Raw genomic sequence first — 19,553 nt, 5'->3', positions numbered from 1 at the left:
CTTATCTAAAAAATTGAAGACACATATATGAATCCCAGAACTATCCTGTCTGGCTCTGTGGAAGTATATTTTGTTTTTCCCCCTGAAATGCAGAATTCACTGTTTAGGGACTCAATCCATGATACACATGTACAGTTCTTCAAAATAATAAAAATCTGTGAAAGGGAAGCATTTAAAACTACTTCCTCAGAGCTAATTAGAGAGCATTGGGTCTATAATTCTGTTCTTTAGTAGATAAGGCATTGAGAAAACTGTCATTTGTATTTTGTGCTGTGTATCCCTTGTACAGCAATTCTTTGCTTGAAAAAATATAAAAAAGACTAAAAAAGAAAAGAAAAGACAAAAAAGAAAGGCTAAAATTTTTTCCTGCTTGAGGGTTTGTGCAAAACACAGGTAGTGTATTTTCAGATTGTGGTCCCTATGTCTGAGCTAGCTGTGGTTACAGATTCTCAGAGGATCCCCGCCCCTCCATCCCCAAGCAAGTTTCTCTGCTGCCTCCTTTGTTGTGTATGTTTATTTTTTATTCCCTTTATTACTTCCCAGAGTTTCTGCTTTTACTTTGTTATTGAGACCAATTCTTTTAATTCAATGTGAATTTTAATCCATATTAAAATTCCTTTCATGCTGGCTCAGCAATGCATTAAAAAAATATTTTTAATATTTTATTCATTATTTTGGTTGTTGTAGTTAGGAATGTTATTCAAGATATCTAGCTTGCCATGGAATGGAAATCTTCATATATTAAAAAAATTTTGGTGTGGTTCAGTTGGTTGTGTCGTCCCATGCTCTGAAAGGTTTCCGGTTCGATTCCCAGTCAGGGTACATACCCAAGCTGGGGGTTCAGTCCCTGGTCAGGGTGCTTATGAGAGGCAACCAATCAATGTTTCTTTCTCTCTCTCCCTCTCTTCCTTTCTCTCTGAAATAAATAAAATATATTTTAAAAACAACAACAAAAAAACTTCCCCCCAAATCTTATATTAACCTATATTCCTCTGGACCAGCCCTCTCTCCCGTTTTGTATTTAAGTTTTTAAAACTTAAGAAAGTTTTTATAAAGCTTACAAAAATTTAAAGTACTTTTAAAGTGATTGTTGTATTGATTATTGTATTTCTAAAAATACATATATTTATTTTATAGCTACTTGAAGGAAATTTTGCCAAAGAAGTTAGCCATGAAATGGATGGACTTATTTTTCAGCCTACTGGAGTAAGTTCATTTGTGTGTGTGTTTGTGTGTGTGGTGGTGGTAGGGTGGTATATATGTATATAAATGTACACACATGCATGTATCTATCAAGTACATTTTTCTCAGACACGCTTACTTAGTATTGATTACTCCTGGAATCACTGTTTTTCCTTAAGACAACCTCTTATAAAAGATTTCATTTATACTGTGTATATAAAATAGTGAAATGAACAGTGTTTTGCTTTTCGCTCAGTATAAAAAAATAAACATAGTTGATCATTATTTTTCAAGAAAGTTTTTAATATAATAGTATTCTTACAAAATGAATATTTATGTTTCTTTACTAGAAATCTACCAGTAATATTATATAAATGCTTATTTCTTACTGTAGGCCCATATACTTTTAAGTATTAATATTTCTAAAACTTCATTTTGCTATGGATGAGTAAAATTCAAAGAGTTAGCTGTACTTGAAAAAAAATACAATTCTTTAATATTTATTCCATGTCAAATTTCTGAAACTCACTGAAGGACTTTCACCAATGTAGCAGTCAAATCATGTATTTGGAGTAAGTTTTGTTTTACTCTATAGCAGGGTTTCTCAACCACAACATAATTGATGTTTTTGGCAAGATAATTCTCTGCTGTGGGGAGCTGTCTTGTGCCTGATAGGAGGTTTATCAGCATCCGTGGTCTGTACTTACCAGATGCTAGCATTACCTTTCCTTCCCATCCCTTCAGTTTGTGACAACCAAAAATATATCCATTACTGCCACATTTCCCCTGGAGAGCAAAATTGCCTTCATTTGAGAACCTGTGCTCTATAGGGCAGTGTTTCTCAAATGTGGCCTGTGGACAGGAGCATTAGCACCACCCATTAAATTGTTAGAGATGTCACTCACCCCAGCTGTACTGATTAGAAACTCTGGGAATGCAGTCTAGCAGTTTGTGCTTTAACAAGCTCTCCAAGTGACTTATGCATGTTCCAGTGTGAGAACCACTATCTATAGGAAAGAGTTGTATTTCATGTGCTACCCCTCAGCATATGCTACATTAAAATTTTTATTTTATTTATTGTTGACAGTATTACAGATGTTCTCCATTTCCCCCCCTTTACCCCCTTCCACTCCGCCCCTGCCCCACCCGAGGCCTTCACTGCACTACTGTCTGTGTCTGTGGGCTATGCATATATGCATATATGTTCTTTGGTTAATCTCTTCCTGTCCCCCGCCCCTCCCTCCCCTCTGAGATCTGTCAGTCTGTTCCGTGCATCTATGCCTCTGGACCCATTTTGTTCATCAGTTTTTTTTGTTCATTAGATTCTACATATAAGTGAAATCACGTGATACTAGCCTTCACTAACTCTATCCTTAGAAATTAGGGCATTAGCTGGTTGTGAAGTTATATAGAGACATCAAGCTGGGTGCCTGGAGGAGAAAGGGAGGAAACTAATATTTTTGAACACTGTGTATTAAACACTGTATTCTATATGCTTTACATATATAGTAAAACTCTGCTGTTATGCACATTAAGATGTAATATGATATGTGATTGACTTCTGTCTTCTTCCTAGCCCCCCTTGCCAAACAGATAGAGGGAAAATCTTCTGTGGTTGAAGGAGGAGGAGATGGAGGAGAGTTAGAGGCTGGGGACAAAAATTATAGAAAATGCTGTCTTAGGAAAGATGGAAGTTAGATCTTTTAAGTTTCAGTATCTTCTAGGCCTAATCTCCCTAGATGGAAAGATTTAAAGTCTAAATATAACAGTAATTACAACAAATTTCATTGTGTTAAACTCATAGTTCAGACCCCTGCATATGTGAGACTTCGGTGGTATGTAAGAGAAGTGGCCTGGTGATAAGTGAATCTCTGTGATGTCTAGTATAGTCAGTTGCTTTATGAGTCTATTCCCATTCTAGCAACCACACTTGTTAGTACACTGATTTTGTAATTGATATCTGGTAAGGTAAGACTCCCTGCTCTTTGCCAGAATTTTCTTAAATATTTGTGGATATTTGGTTTAACATACAACTTTCAGAATCATATTACCCAAAATTCTTTTGGGAGTTTATTTGGAATTGATTTGAATTTAGATTAATTTGGAGAAAATGGATGTTTTTACAGTGTTAAATTATCTTATGAATAAGGTATAGCTCTTATCAGTCTTTTTTCTCTTCTCTAATTGAGATTTTCATTGTTGTTAATCTAGTTTCTAAATATTTAGTGTTTTCCATTTTTATAATAAATGACGCCTTTTTAAACACTTGCCACTTCTAGTGTGCCGTCAAACACTGTCGATTAGTCTGCTTTGTTGATTCAACAATCTTGCTGAACACTTCTAATAATTGTTTTAATTTTATGTATTGGCCAGGACCTCTAGTACTGGTTTAAACATTGACTCTCATTAGATGGAGGAGAGGGAGGCATGTGTACTTTATTCTCAGCCTCAAAGGGAGTGTGGCTAAATTTTCTCCATTAAGCACGTTTTTGGTAAATTTCTGATAGATACCTTTTATGATGTTAAAGCTTTGTTTATTTTTCCAAAGGGTTTCTCCCCCAATCATAAGTAGGTTTGGGGAGTTAACAAATGCCTTTTCTGTTACCTGTTATCTATGCCTTTCTGTTGAGATTATCATCCCATTTTTCCTTTTTATGACATTCAGGTAGTAAATTACAGTAATTTTCTCATGCTGATCCATTCTTGGATTCTGGGATAAATGCTACTTGATCATAATATATATAATTTTTAATATACCTTTGGATCTGGGTGTAATAGTTTTTTGAGGATTTCTGCCACTTATTTCTTATAGTTTTGCTTCCTCTTTATTTGTATATTTAAAATAAAAGTGGTATTATTATGGAGAAAAATTATATAAATTCCAAGTAATATATAATACATGGCCAAGATATTGAAAGTCAACTAAAATATCATGGCTTATATTGAAAAATAGAGCAGTCTCTTCTCCTACCCTTCCCCACACCCAGAGTGCCACTTCTAGGAGGTAATTGTTTTCTGTTGTTTTAGCTGCCTTTTTTCTTCCTCTATTTGCAAAATCTATTTATGCTGTTCTTTCTTGGTTTTTTGTTTTATGTATGATCTGCTTACTTTCTACTATTGAAGAACAGGATTGAGCTTTCTAACTCCACCAACACTCCCTCCTCCTCTGTATTATATAATTATAATTATATCACATTTGGTTAAATGAATATTCAGTATTTGTATTTCTATGGTGACATATTGTTCACATCTGAGTCAACTAGTATATTTTTCTTTCTTAGAAAACCTTTTTCCTGGGAGTAAGGAATTACCTAATCGTTTGTTATGATTATTACTACTTCTTTCCTTAAGCTCTCTAAAACAACTGTTAAATTTTTGTAATACAGTTACATTTATCAGATAATATATCCAGTCCAGTTTTTACTTGAAGGCATTTCTCCCTTTTTCTCCCTCTTCTAGATCACTGCACATTGCAGTATTGCAGAGGTCCTTTTTTACTTCCTAACTTCTTCCCTGAGATTTTTAACTTACTCCATGTCCTGATTCCAGAAAGGTGAAATTCTGATGAGTTCATAGATCGATTCTACTTTTTGTGCATTTGCTGCCATCATTACTACAGGTTGACATTGTTGAAGATAGGTATTTCTAAGTTACCCGTTAGTCTGATGGTAATATATTAAGGTATATATAAAAGAAATGGAAAAGTAGTTGCGAAATGTCCATGTCACCTTAGGTATGAACACTAAATCTTACAGCTCTTTTGGCAACACTCACACATACAAATGCACATCACAAAATGATTTCTCTATCGTTACTTTTAGACCAGTGTGGTCAAAGTGATTTCTATCCTCAGACACACCTTTGTCTAGAATTAAGTCTTTCCCATGACTGTCCAAGTCTTAGTCACCAATCCATACCTTTGTTTTCCCTGACATGGAGTTTCTTAGGTTTTGTGGTGCTAGCTGATCTCATTCTGAGGCCTCCTGACCAAGAGAGATGTATATTGTGACTGAAAAGAGCAACAATGGAGTTATGGAGGAGTGGTTATGGGACTTATGGAGGAATAGTTTGCTTTTATGATGCCAAAAATTAATGGTATTTTCTATCTTTCTTCTTGAATAGCTGTTATTTAATTGCCAAATATCTTTAGATCTAAAACAGGTCACTTAAATGATTTTTCTCACAGCAAAAAAGATCTCCTTTGAACATATTTGCCAATGATACATCTGATGAAGTGTTAATATCCAGAATTTATAAAGAGTGCATACAACTCAACACCAAAAGACTGAACAATCCAATTAAAAAAAAAAAAAGGGCAAAGGACCTAGACATGCCTCCAAAGAGGACATACAGATGGCCAATAAACATATGAAAAAAAGCTCAATTCGACTAATCATCAGAGTGATGCAAATTAAAACCACAATGAGATATATCACCAAACACCTGCCAGAATGGCTACCATCAGTAAATCAACAAACAAGTGTTGGCGAGGATGTGGAGAAAATGGAACCCTCATGTACTGTTGGTGGGATGCAGGTTGGTGCAGTCCCTGTGGAAAACAGTACGGAGTTTCCTCAAAATATTAGACATGGAACTGCCTTATGACCCAGTGATTCTACTTCTGGGTGTATATCCAAAGAAACCCAAAACAGAAAGAATGTATGCACCCCTATGTTCATTGCAGCATTATTTACAATAGCCAAGCTATGGAAGCAGCCCAAGTTTCCATCATTAGACAAGTGGATAAAAAAGTAGTGGTACATGTTTATAATGGAATATTACTTGGCCATTAATAAGAAGGAAATCTTACCATTTGTGACAGCATGGATGGCCCTAGAGGGTATTATGCTAAGTGAAATAAGTCGGTCAGAGAAAGACAAATAACACATGATTTCACTCATATATAAATGAACAAAACAGAAACAGACTCATAGATATAGAGAACAGACTTATGGTTGCCAGAGGGGAGGGAGGTTGGGGAACTGGGAGATAAAGGTGAAGGGATTGAGAAGTACAAATTAGATACTGAATAGTCATGGAGCTGTAAAGTAGGAAATACAGTCAATAGTATTGTAGTAACTGTGTATCTTGCCAGTTGGGTACTGGAAATATCAGGGGAACACGGCAAAGTATATGAGTGTCTAACCACTACGCTGTACACCTGAAACTAATACAAAATATTGCTGAATTAAAAAACAACTTCAAGATGCTTTGCTCTTTCTTATACTAGGTAAAGTAGCTACCACCTTACTAAGTACATATTGTTAATGTTTTTATCTTAAAAAAACACTATGGGCTTCTTTAAGGTTATTTGTCCTTTTTTTTCTTATTTATCTTATTTATCCAGTGCCTAGGATAACTTTTGGCCCAACAGGGTTTAGAAAATGTTCAGTAAAGAAATGAAAATGTATTCTTATGTTTTTTCCTAGCCTTTAAGATTTGACTGGTTTTATATTTTACCAATATAAGCAAATATCTTAAATTTATAGCTATTTTACCCTTTTTGTTGCATATACAATGTATATTCTGATTTTTGCTGTATCTTTTTTTCTTTAAACTTTTTTTTCAATGACTTTGAATTTCCACTTGTTTCCTTGCGAAGAGTCCAGAGTGCAAGCACCCGTTCGTTCTTCATGAATCATTCATATGAGCTTTGCTACTTGCATGTCCTCCTCAGATACCCAGTGGGTTAGAAGTGGTCTCTGGTTGAGATAAGCCACTAAATATTTCTTTGGTTCTCTGCTTCTTCATCTGTAAAATGTACAGGCTGTAATAGTCTAGCTCTGAAATTCTGTGGTCATTATATGATAATATATGTGAATATAAAACAATACTTAGGAATTCCTTCTTCTTGCCAATCTCTGTGAAAATGTATTAGGTAAAGAATTTTTAATAAAAGAGAGAAAAAAACTCTTATTTTACTTTCCTAAAAACAATATTTCTTTTAAATGGAAATTTAGATAGTTGCAATAGATAAAATAGACTTTTTATGAAGTTTATTAGCATCACTATTACATGACTGTATTCCTATTAAATTTTTTCTCCTGCCATTATTTAAATAGGATTCTTACTTTTTGCACACTTTACCTCCAAATTATTAAGATTATACAGTATATGGAATGACTATGAAAGGGTCACATTTTGTTCATCTTGGGACAATGTCAGTTTCTTATTAATTTGGCATAACAGATTCTTAGATTAGTGTATATATAAAACACTTTGTTAAAAAATGTTTCACAACTGTCCTTTTTCATAAAAGTTTAATTAATGGCATAGCACTGTACTGTACTAGTTATTAGTCTTTGGTTAATCCTTTCTGTTTTCCATGAAATTTTAATGATTTCAGTCTTTATTTTTTGAAATGTTTTATTTGTTATTGTAATTTCTCATGATCGTGATAATTTTCTATCTAGTTTCTTATTTGTTCAAAGTACACTTTTCATTGCTCTTAATTTTTACCACTAATACAGGGTGAGGCAAAAGTAGGTTTACAGTTGTGAGTACATGAAATGCAGAATTTATTCTTGTATTACTAGTTATTAATTACTGTATTATTTTCCATATGAACAACTGTAAACCTACTTCCCCCCCACCCTGTATATACTTTAATAGTGTTTTCAGTGTTCCCTTTAGTAGGAATTTATTGTCAATTGAGAGAGTGGCGCCTGGCTCTAAGAAGGATGTGATACTTTGTTACATGCCTGTCCATTCTATTTAATGCAGTGGTTCTTTTGCATTCCTACTGAATTTGTGTTAAATCCTCTAAAGAGTATTCTGAGTACAAATATATTAATGCTGCCATCCAAAATAGGCTCCAGTTTAGCATGAAGGGAATTGTCTCACTTATATGCACAATTTCATTATATTCAACTGTGTAGCCTTTGTTATTTTTTCATTATTTTGCTTTTGCAATTTCAGTCTGATTTTTCTGTTCTTACCTACTGTGTTCTCAGTTTAGGCTACCATCACAGGAGTAGTCTTGTGTATTTCATTTTCAAACTTTTGATTTGCCAAAGCCAGAGGTGAGACTGTACTTAGCCTCCACACAGAGCTTTGTGACTTTCCTATCTCTTTTTAAAAATGAAAATATAAGTTTCTATTAAATATGTGAACTTGAATGACAGTAGGAAACACTCTATGATATTCTTTCAAGAAAACAGTTTAAGATATATTTTTCTAATAATTCATGACTTATGGTATATCTTTATGGCTTTCAAAGAAGGAATACTTAATTTTTTATATGTTTTTATTGATTTCAGAGAGAGGAAGGGAGAGAGAGATAGAAACATCAGTGGTGAGAGAGAGTCATGGATTGGCCATCTTCTGCAAGCCCCCTACTGGGGACCAAGCCTGAAACCTATGCATGTGCCCTGACCTGGAATCGAACCGCAACCTCCTGGTTCATGGGTCGACGCTCAACCAACTGAGCCATGCTGGCTGGGAAAATACTTAAGTTTTTTCTCTCACCTAATTCTTTGGGATTGAAACCACTGTCCTTATACATTGTCATCAAGCTGCTTTTCTTTATGAAGTGAAATGGCCTTTTTATGACTGCTATTGCATACAAAGACCTTAATTTTCCTTTTCAGCTGCTCTAAGTTTTCTGTATGAGGAGGTAAGAAGAGAATTGATTACAGACAGGTATAGCTTCCAATGGTGGGAGGAGATGTGGTTTTAGATGGTCCAGGGATAGGGGTTTTAGATGACATTGCATCACACAATGAGAAATTTAGTCCTATTCCAGTTTTTATTCATTTTCTCAGTCTATAAGGAGAAGGTATTTTTATTTCTAGTTTTTAATATCTAAGATTTTCTAATCTTTCCCTTTTCAACAAAATGAATGTGGACTTTATTTTACGCTATTCAAAGGGCAATGTTATCTACTAGAATTTAGTATCATTGATTCATTTTCATCAATTCTAGGACATTATTTTTTAGGGCAAGCAATGCCATTTTTTATTTGGTGTAAAGGATGTACCATTTGGTATGAAGTTTCCCGAAAATCTCTGGGGGCCATTTTTCAGCCTACCACAGTTATCTAGCTTGAAAAGGCATTTTTAACTAATAGCCGTAGACCCCAATACCCAGTGTAACTTCTGATTCTGTCCTTGTAAGATTTGTAAATTACCTTCCTTCTATAGGTTTTCTATTTAAAGCAAGTTCCTAATAAGAAGTTTAGGACTCTTAATCAGGCCAAGAACATTTTCATGTAAAATTTGCCAAAATTTCTAAATTTTTTTTCTGGGCAAGTCTAAAACCTTTGATAAACTCAGCTTTAATAATTAAGTGCAGGCAGGGTACATGATAGACTTACGACAAAATAATATAGTAGATTAGAGGTAACCTGTATTTTTTATCATGTTAAAATATGTATAAAATTTTCACTATTTTTAAATTGGGGAATATCCAAATGTTAGAATCTATAGTTCTTTTCTTTGGAATTCTTTAGCCTGCTCAGAGACTAAGTCTTTAGTCTCTTGCTTGGTGGCATTTGCCTGGCTGTTTGCATTCTCGGAATAGAGAAGATAAAGGGGCGAGACCCACTCTTCAATATGTAAACTTTCGCTTAACTCAGGGTTTCAGTTTTCCTCTTCTGTTGTGCCTGAATCTTCTGGACTGGAGCTTCTGCCCTTCATTTTTTCCACAGAATAAACATATCCCCTGCATTTTGCATAGGATGGAAGAGGAGACCTAGAGATGTAAACGCACCTTATACAGATTTTCCACCAGTTTCCTTGTTTTCAGTACCTGCATCACTTTTTGCGCCTTTGCAACCGTCTCAGTTATCTATTCCTTGTATTACCTAATCCTTTCTGGGGAACTGCATAATGCAACATGAATGGCTTTGCATTGGTATCCTTATTTTAGAATTCAGTTTTCTTTGCTTTTGCACTATTAACTTCTGCTATTGTCTTCTCTCTCTTATTTTTCCTTTTTCTATTAATATCTCTTCTGTAACTCCCATTTTAGTGAGGTTTCAAATAAAAACGGATATAAGTGCACATGTTTAATCTACCACATTTATCAGAAAATCCTCAGAACTTCTCACAATGTGGTGTTTTATCGGTAGGCCCCGTTGAGCCAATAATTCAAATAGATGAAGAAAAATACTGTTCTGAGAGACCAGCCTAGTGATCTGAGCAAGTCTGTGTGATGTGAGGAGGAAGCTCTGGACAGGGGTAGGCACAGCCTGACTTTTAAAATGCAATCTATTCTCTGCTACCACAGAAGTATTCCAAAGGCAAATGAACAGTGAATGATGCCTTCACTTGTGAAAAAACTCCTTGGCCTACATTTGTTTGGTGCTAGTTACTTAAAACCTAGCAAGAAGCTAATTCTTCTCCATTACATTAACTGTAAAGAATTAATTGAAGTTGAATAAAAGGTAAAAGATATTACTACTGCTAAAAAATGAGAATATTTTGAATCCTGTAAAAATATTGAAGAATAGTGATAGAGATACTATATTAAAGTGATGATTCTATTGAGGACAAACCCCCAAACTCCAACTTAGAAGGAAGGTGTTTTTTTTTTAACCTTTTGATCTAATGTTCTGTTTTTCAGAGACACATCTGAAGGTGCACATAGTTCATTACTTTTGTAAGAAAAAGAAAAAGCAAAGTTAATGGATGATATATTCAAAAAACTAAAGCCTAGGATATTCCTTTGTGTCTCTAACGAAATGCACCGGTATCTGATACTTACTAAAACACAGAACAGTCATTAATTATCATGAAAGCCTCAACTTAAAGTAGATTAAATTGCATTTACAGAATTAGAGAAAAATCAGAACTGAAAAGGTAGTTCCATGGTTATCGGGCTCAATGATTTGAAAACACTAACTTCCAAAGTTCTAGGTTTCTGTGTATTGCCTCAAGGGACCACATGGAGGGTTAGGTTACTAGATAAGCATTCTTTTTATATGTCTGGAGCCCCAATTTATTTCTGTTATATAGTGTACTTCTAGATAAGATTGTGTTTTAAAAAGGGCTGCACCTAAGTATATACCATTTGAATCAACTGCTTTTGTGAAAAGTTACCCGTGATCTCCCTTCATTTGCAAAATCATCATTTTTCACCCAATTTTCCACCCAGTTGCTTACTCAACCATCTAGTGGTAGTTTATACTGCTGTTCACTCTTTCTTGAAATACTCCCTTCTTGTGGCTTCTTTGACACCACGTGCTCCTGATTTCTTCAAGTCTTATGTCTTTTCTTCTTTTTGTCATTCAAGTTCTTCTTCTATGAGCCATTGAAGTTTGGAGTTTCTCAAGACTGAGTGTCCTGGACCTTCATTCTTTCTCATGCTCTGTTCTCTCTCCGGAAATCTCATCCACACTCATGGCTTTAGTTATCTTCTAAAAGATTTGATTATTTTTTTTTTAGGTTGATTTATTTGTTTATTTTAAATTCTCACCCACAGATATGTTTATTGATTTGAGAGAGAGAGAAAGGGAAAGAGAGAGAGAACCATCTATCGGCTGACGCCCCCCCCCCCCCCCCCAGGCCCCAACTGTGGATCAAACTTGCAACCTTTTTGGTGTATGGGATGATGCTCCAACCAACTGAGCTACCTAGCCGGAGCTTAAGCTGATTTTTTAAAGTTGATTTGTTTATCAAATTGCCTACCCTAATATTGCCTTTTGAATTTCTCAGAAACACCAGAAACTTAATATATTTTAAAGCCGAACTTCATCTTTACTCCTCAAACAAACCATACAAACTAATCCTTTCCCAGCATTTTCTACCTTACTTAAATGAGAAATCTAGATGCTATCTTTGACACTTTTCCCTCTTTCATCCCTCTGATCCTTCTGATATATTCAGAAAAATAAAGAAAAGCTTAATTTTTCTGAATATATCATACATTAACTTTTTAAAAAATTTTTTTAATAAAAGTAATGAACTATGTGCATTTCTGGATGTGTTACAAGGTTATATCTCTGAAAGTCTTCCTTTGCATCTCCAAAATATCTCTTAAATTATTTCCTTTTCTCTCCATTACCACTGCCACAATTCTAATATGACTTGTCATTCATTGCCTCTTGCCTGGGCCACTGCAGTGGCATCGTAACTGTTCCTGCAACATCCATTTTGTCTTTATAGTTTTATTTATTTCTTTAATATATCTTTATTGATTTCAGAGAGAGGAAGGGGGGGGAGGGAGAGAGAGAGAGAGAGAGAGAGAGAGAGAGAGAGAGAGAGAGAGAGAGAGAGAGAGAGAGAGAGAGAGAGAGAGGGAGAAAGAAAGAAAGAAACTTCAATGATGAGAGAGTCATTGATCCGATGCCTCCTGCACGCCCCCGACTGGGGATCTAGCCCGCAACCCGGGCATGTGCCCTGACTGGGAATCGAACCACGATCGCCTGGATCCTAGGTCGACGCTCAACCGCTGAGCCACACCCGGCCGGGCCATTTTGTCTTTTTTTCATACTACTTCCAGAGTGATCTTCCTTAATCTCTAGTGATTTCCCTTTGCTTTCAGGTTAAAGACCAAAATTAAATTTGAAGCCAGTTTACTTTCTATATCACAGCCCTTTTTAGTTTCCCCATGTGTTTTGCTGTTGATGCAAAAGTAACTGATATTTTTACTTACAAACAAACAATGGTCTTAAAATTTTGAAGCGTAAGCTATATTTGACAAAATATTTAAATATTTTGAGAAAAATGGGTATTTTCTTCAAAGAAAATATTAGCTCTTTATTTTTTATATAAACCAATGTTCTTTCTAAGGTTTAAGGTTCAAACTTTGATCAATTTTAAAAAGAAACATTTCAAATTGAATTTTCCATCTGGTTATTAGTCTGTACAGAAGGCAGTTAGGTTTTATTAGACCCTTATATATATTGTTTTCAATTTTATGATTTCATCGACATTTTGAATTGCTAATCTTTTGTGGTTTATTACCTAAAAATGAGTATTTTAAAATGGCCATTTGGCATTTTAATATGTTATAGGTAGTAGATCTTTTTACTTGACAACTGTTAGATCTTTTAATTTAATTTACAAAGTTGATAGTACATATTTATTAGCGTTTATAAGAGGATTGTAATGATTTATGTTACAGTAAATTTTTATATGTGGGAATAACTGATTAATTTCTAACCTTTTAAAAATCATATTTCATTTTACTTTTATCATCTGGAGACACTTTTGTTTCTAGGTAAGAATTTTTGTGCCATTAATCATCACTATGAAATAAAAACAGAATTATACATAATAATTTATAAAATGGGTAATAATAAAAATCTTGAAAGTGTATTCTTTGCTTTATTTTTAAAAAGACTTTTGTTTTATCTACCAGCTGTACTGTGATTAGTAAAATATATAATTGTTTCTGTATTAAGTCTAGAGTATTTACTTTCAAGCAATAGTGATATAATGGTTTTCTTTTATGTTTTCATCACTATCTTGATTTTCTGTAAGGTGGGTTAGCTTGATTTTACATCTCTCACATTAACAGTTTGCATGTAAATTGAGTCAGCTTTGATTTTAATATTGCTTTCTTGTAAAATATTAATGTTTTTATTAAATCTGTACTACTTCTAGGTATATTGAATGTTATAGATAGATTGTAAAATGAAAATTGGTATTAGTCTAATGTCTTGTCTTGAAGTACATGATGAATTAGAGTGGTTTTCCTCTGTAGCGGGGATGATGTTACCATGGTGAGTGCTTCTGTTGCCATGACATTAGCTTGCATATTTTGATAGGTTTCAGTTGAAGAAGGGCTCTATTTCCTGGCAGACTGGAAAAGTGTCATTCTGTCTTTCCCCAAAAATGTGTTATTTTTTTAATTGAAAAATACAACAATCTCCAAAGAATTGTAATACTAAGTGCCAAGAAAGAAAATACACCTTGTTTATTTTTTATTTTTTTTCTGTTCAGCTTTTGAAACATAGCAAAACACTCTTAGCTTGCTTTGTGTAAGGAAGAAGAGAACTATTTTTCTAGTTTTCTTAATAAAAAAAAATTTGCTCTTCCATTGAATTTTGTTGATAAAATGAATAGCTAAAGATGAATAATTTGTAATCAGTCTCAGCTGGATATAGATATATATAATATTACCGTACAACTAAAAGACACTGCTAATGATGATATATTGGTAGCAGAGAAAGGGTAAGTAAATAAATATAAATAAGGACTTCACAAAAATGAAAGAATCAGTGAATTCCAAGAGGGTGAATATATAAAGTACAAAATCAGTTCTCATATCAATGATACATATTAAATACAGTGAATTAGGTAGGGATAATTCTTTTTAATGATAACTTACATTTAATATTGAGACAGTAATGGTAGATTTTTTTAAAATTTTGTTTTACAGTGATATATTTTTAATTTTAATTTCTAACTAGATAATACAGAAGTTTTAACATGTAGTAAAAAAAATAAAAGTCTCCCTCTCACACTTCTCCCTTTCCTCATTTATTTATTGTTGTTAGTTTTAAATTTATCTCTTTAAAGTTTCTTTTTGCACTTATAAACAAATACAAATATATTTGTGTATATATAAAATTTTTATTGATTTCAGAGAGAAGAAGGGAGAGGGGGAGAGAGAAACATCAATAATGAGAGTCATTGATTGGCTGCCTCCTGCATTCCCCCTACTGGGGATGGAGCCTAAACCCGGGCATGTGCCCTGACCAGGAATTGAAACCATGACCTCCTGGTTCATCGATCGATTCTAAACTACTGAGCCATGCCGTGGGGCCCAGTCATATTTTTTAATGTATATTTTATTAGTGCTCTCATTTTAGCATCTGGGGACATATTGGAATCAGCAAAAAGATAAGAACTTATTGACATCTCCCAACCCTTATGCTTATGACAGTTCAGAATTTTAGAAGGAAATATTTAAAAGCATACATTTTGTCAACTTAGAATAAAAAATGGATTTTCTTTTTGTTGTCAAAGTTTAGTAATACCATTAGTGGCTCTTTCTACTGATAGATCAATTCATTTTGTAAAAACTACAAGCTGAAATAGCCTGTAAACGAGTACATATTTGCACAAACTTATTTCTGCTTCAGGGTATTTTCTTTTTTGTATTAGTCCCATTTATCCTTGCAATATCAAATTAGATGTTGGTGTTACTTTCTTGGCGAAGCCAGTCTGACTAGATGAGTGTGATTTTCCCATAATACTCTTCTTCATACCAGTACTTGGAGCATAGACAATTATTTTAGTGATACTATGCAGTACAGATTAGCAAAAAGGAGGTTAATGTAGTTGATGTGTAAAGTCACTAGGCTGCAGATGTTACTTGTATCTAGAGTGTGATCACCTATCAGTAGACTGCTTTTACTTAGACATGTGTTTACTGTAGAAGAGGAGAGAAACTGAATTGGCTGGCTCTAAAAGTTAATGGAATTTTATACCAGATGACAGTAGTCTTGGATATTGAGTGAGAGTTAATCCTGAGTTGTGGAATGTATTAACTCATTCTTTCACCTAATAAATGGCATCTATATGTCATATATGTTGCTGAGTTTTAGAAATCATAACAATGAATAAAGACAGGGTTTCCGCCCTCAAATGGGCTTAATATTCTATGAAGAAACTTGACATAGCAGCAAATTACATTACGGTGTGTAAGGTGAAAGAGTGCAGACTTATGGAATGGTGGAGGCATTTTGGTGGACCCAGAGAGTAGGGTCAGGGTGCATTGGGAGGTTAGGCCTATGCTAAAGATAGGGCAGGATACCTGGTTCAGTAAGGCTTTCCCTGGTGCCTGAGTGGTAGAGACTGGCTGAGTGGTTTAGGTGCTGAAGAAGTTTATTAGGTTTTCTGAGCTCCCTCTTACCGGGAAGCCAGCCAGACCACTTACCAGTTGCTTTTCCCTCCTACTTACCACTCCACACAAAATTAGACTAAGAGTAATTAGAAAACAATTGCCTTAAAATTGGTTTTCTTTGGAACCTTTTTATGCTTTTATCTCATGACATCATCTAACAGTTAGATTCTAATCCAACCTTTTAAGCCTTTCATGACTTGCTTTTGGACAAATTATACATTTTATTTTGTTAATGGTAGAAAGATTTCTGTGTTGTGTGATTTGGGAACATTTTGGACAAGTCATAACCTTTTTGGTTATCAGTTTGTTTATAAAAAGAGGAAGTCTATTGCATACTGTCAGGGCCCCTCGTTTTTCTATTACTCTTACCCTGGTCTAGTAACTAACCCAGGTCTTGATACTAACTGGGTATTTTCATTTAACTTGCCGTTATCCCAGTTTCCTTATTGGTTAAATTTTAAAATTGTAGTTCCGTGGAACTTCTCAGATATAGAAACTAAAGCTGAATTTTCAGAAGTCTTTGTGTAACTATAGTTTAAAAAAAAAATTGTTTCATTAGAAATGTAAGCCTCTGGTTATTTTATATTGAAACAACAGCCAGAACAAATTAATTAGACTTGTGAATAAGATAATAAAAAGAGTAATCAGTGTAGTTTTGATTAATTTTTCCAACCTGAATAAACCAAGAGGCCTCATCATTTCTCTAATAATTTTACTCTCAAATCACAACTTCAGTTTCCGTAAGCAGCAGTAAAACCTTTATGAGCAGTAAATGAGAAATGTCAGCCAGCTTTTGAAAGTGAAATTCCTCATTTTCTTCTCTTACTTCTTTCCCTGATACCTCTCCCTACGATTTCTACCAAGTTTGTGACTTTTTAGAAATGGAATGTCAGGTGATTGCCTTAACATATTTTTTTGGAGAATGGCTTTTCCTTCTCTATGTCAGTAAGAACAGCATATAGAGTAGTGAGCCAACTTAATCTCATAAAACTTGAGCATACTTTCCCTCAACTCAAATACATTCCTGGTCGTATTGCTTGGAACTTTCTTGTAAGCTAATTGTTCTTCAAAATTCAGTTCATTCATTTCTCTTATTCAAGAAAACTTCCTGTACCTTTGTGCCCCTGATTTTGATGTTTCTCTGTTGTACTTTCTTAGCAACTCTTGTGTTCATTTTTGCACTTCTGAAATCTCTGTTGAAGATTAGATTGAAAGTCTCATGTAGTTGAGCTCATATCTTCTCCAGTTAGTATAGTACTGAGCACATAGTAAGTACTTAGTATAGAATGAATGATTTTTCCTCCATATAGGATATTTATATGTCTTGTTTTGCACAATAGCTATTTGCTTCTCAGTGAAATGTGGACAAAGGATCTACTCAAGTCACTAAGTCTAGAGTTGTTTTACTCCTCTCTTCAGTAGCCTTTCCAATTAGGATTTCTTCTATTTTCTTTAAAACTAAATGCTAGAACAAAAATGAAACTAATATGGTAAGGCCAGGGATCTTTCTTAGCTTCAGGGTGTGATCCTTGTGAAGAAGATGTGTTTTCAGTGTAGGGCCTGGCATATGTATTATGATAACATGTCTGCTCACATTTTACTAGTAGAAGTCACAGAGTAGGGCTGAAAAGCATTTTTAGGTATCCCTTGTTTAGACATTCTGTTTTAGGCAAGCAAAATTATACTACGTTTTTACAAGCAAGATAGATAAAGCCTACACTTTGAACTGCTTAAAATCATGGAGTAGATAGGAGAGGCAAAGAGGAACTAACTCTTGTTCTCATTGCTGTTATTACTGTTATCTTCCTTTACATCAGAGTTTCTCAACTTTGGTACAATTGACATTTTGAGCTGGATAATTCTTTGTTGTGGTCAGCTGCCTGTACATTGGACATTTAGAAACATCCCTGACCTGTACCCACTAGATGGCAGTAGCATTCCCTCCCATCCCCAGTGTGACATCCAAAAAATGCTGTCATCAAATACTCTCAGGAGGGCAAAATAGCCTCTTAGTTGAGAATCATTGTTTTATACCACAGAATAATATCACTTATGCCTCCATTTTGTTTTCTCTTTATTTTAGTTTTAGAGACTTCTCACATGGCCATTCTCTGCCGCTAAAGCCAGGTTCTGCTCTCACTTGGTAAACATTTTCCTAAACATTTTTTTGTTGCCTGACATTGGCATTCATTACATTTGTGATGATAATAGATATCTCATGTTACTTTAGTAATTGTCTTAAAACATGATCTATCCCCAGTATTTTATTTCACAGCTCATCTGGTAAAATCAGCTTTATTTCTATAGAACTAAGTATTGTATGTATCGGTTAAATATAGCTTTGATAATTATTTTCGTTTAGATACATGCTGGTGAATTTAATGAAATTGAAATGCATTACTCCCTAATTATACGTTGGGATATGTAGCTTGAAAGAATTTGTTTGTATCCTTGTTTATATTTGAGCAAGATTCTGCATTTCACTTGATAATTCACAAATACTTATTTTTAAAAAACTTAAATCCTTGTATTATGTAATATATTTGCCTTTATTATTTTTGGGAATTATTAAAAAAATAATTTTTTTAGTGATTGATATATGTAATCTTTCATAAATATTGCTAATTTAAATAATTTTATAATCTAAAATAATTCATTTTAAAAGTTAACTATACCTGAGACTAATGAATTTTGTATTAAGTTTTAAAATTTTGCATTTTATTATTTATAAAGTATTTATGGAACATTTTACTAGGCATTTCATAGGCACGTAATTAGACATGATTTTTGCTGAAGTAGAATTTATATTCTAATAGGTGTTTAAATATATTTTGCTCATGTAATCTGTCACTGATAAATTTACATTCAGTAATTGAGAACTTTAGTATTTAAAAATATTTTTCTAAAATTTTTATCATACATTTTACTAATTTTTGTAAAAGTGCTTTGAAATTCTCAATCATATCAAATCTAGAATTTTAAATTAACATAAATGATTTGATGTGCTATGAGATGAGAAATGGCATAAGTTTCTGAATTATTGCTCATAAAAACAGAAGAGTTGATATGCACTGTATTCTCATTAGACAAGATGGAGTCTTGATTTCCAGAGAGAAGAATGTAAAGGATATTTAATATTTATTGTATAAATAATATCATATATTAAAATTCTTTTTAGGATTTATCATTAGGTACCTATCATGAGATATTTTAAAACTGTACAGTCATTCAACTTTTCTTAATAACTTAGATTGGTATTGGTTTCTAAGTGGCCTCATATTCATAGTCATAAATAAATAGAGAACAGAAGTAGATGACGGTTGTAAGTATGACATTCCCTTGGCAGAGGTTGTGAATGGGGTCGGGGTGGGATGGTTACGCTCCTTTCTCCCCTCACTCTTTTTTCACCCCTCACTACCATAATGAACCACTCTTACTAAAATGCCTGTGACATTTCTGCCAGGTGTGCTTCATTAGAAAAAAAAGACTAAATCTTATCATATTCTTTTCATCAATGCTTGACAACTGGAAAATTTTACAGTTTTAGTATTTATAAAAAGAATTGTATTCAGCAA

The 19,553-nt window shown here is 33.9% G+C and overlaps 1 protein-coding gene across 5 annotated transcripts in view; it reads left to right on the top strand.

The window, feature by feature from the left end:
* The window catches only part of RNGTT (RNA guanylyltransferase and 5'-phosphatase), a 181,716-nt gene that overhangs the window by 84,923 nt on the left and 77,240 nt on the right, over positions 1–19,553 (top strand). For all 5 annotated transcript variants that reach the window (XM_081140257.1, XM_081140260.1, XM_081140258.1 and 2 more), the window contains one exon: positions 1,138–1,206. In XM_081140257.1, coding sequence (XP_080996383.1) covers positions 1,138–1,206 — 69 coding nt within the window. The remainder of the gene's footprint in view (positions 1–1,137; positions 1,207–19,553) is intronic.

This window comes from Miniopterus schreibersii (assembly GCF_964146895.1).
Source record: "Miniopterus schreibersii genome assembly, chromosome: 6".
Classification (NCBI taxonomy): Eukaryota; Metazoa; Chordata; class Mammalia; order Chiroptera; family Miniopteridae; genus Miniopterus; species Miniopterus schreibersii.
This window is presented reverse-complemented; position numbering and strand designations above follow the sequence as displayed.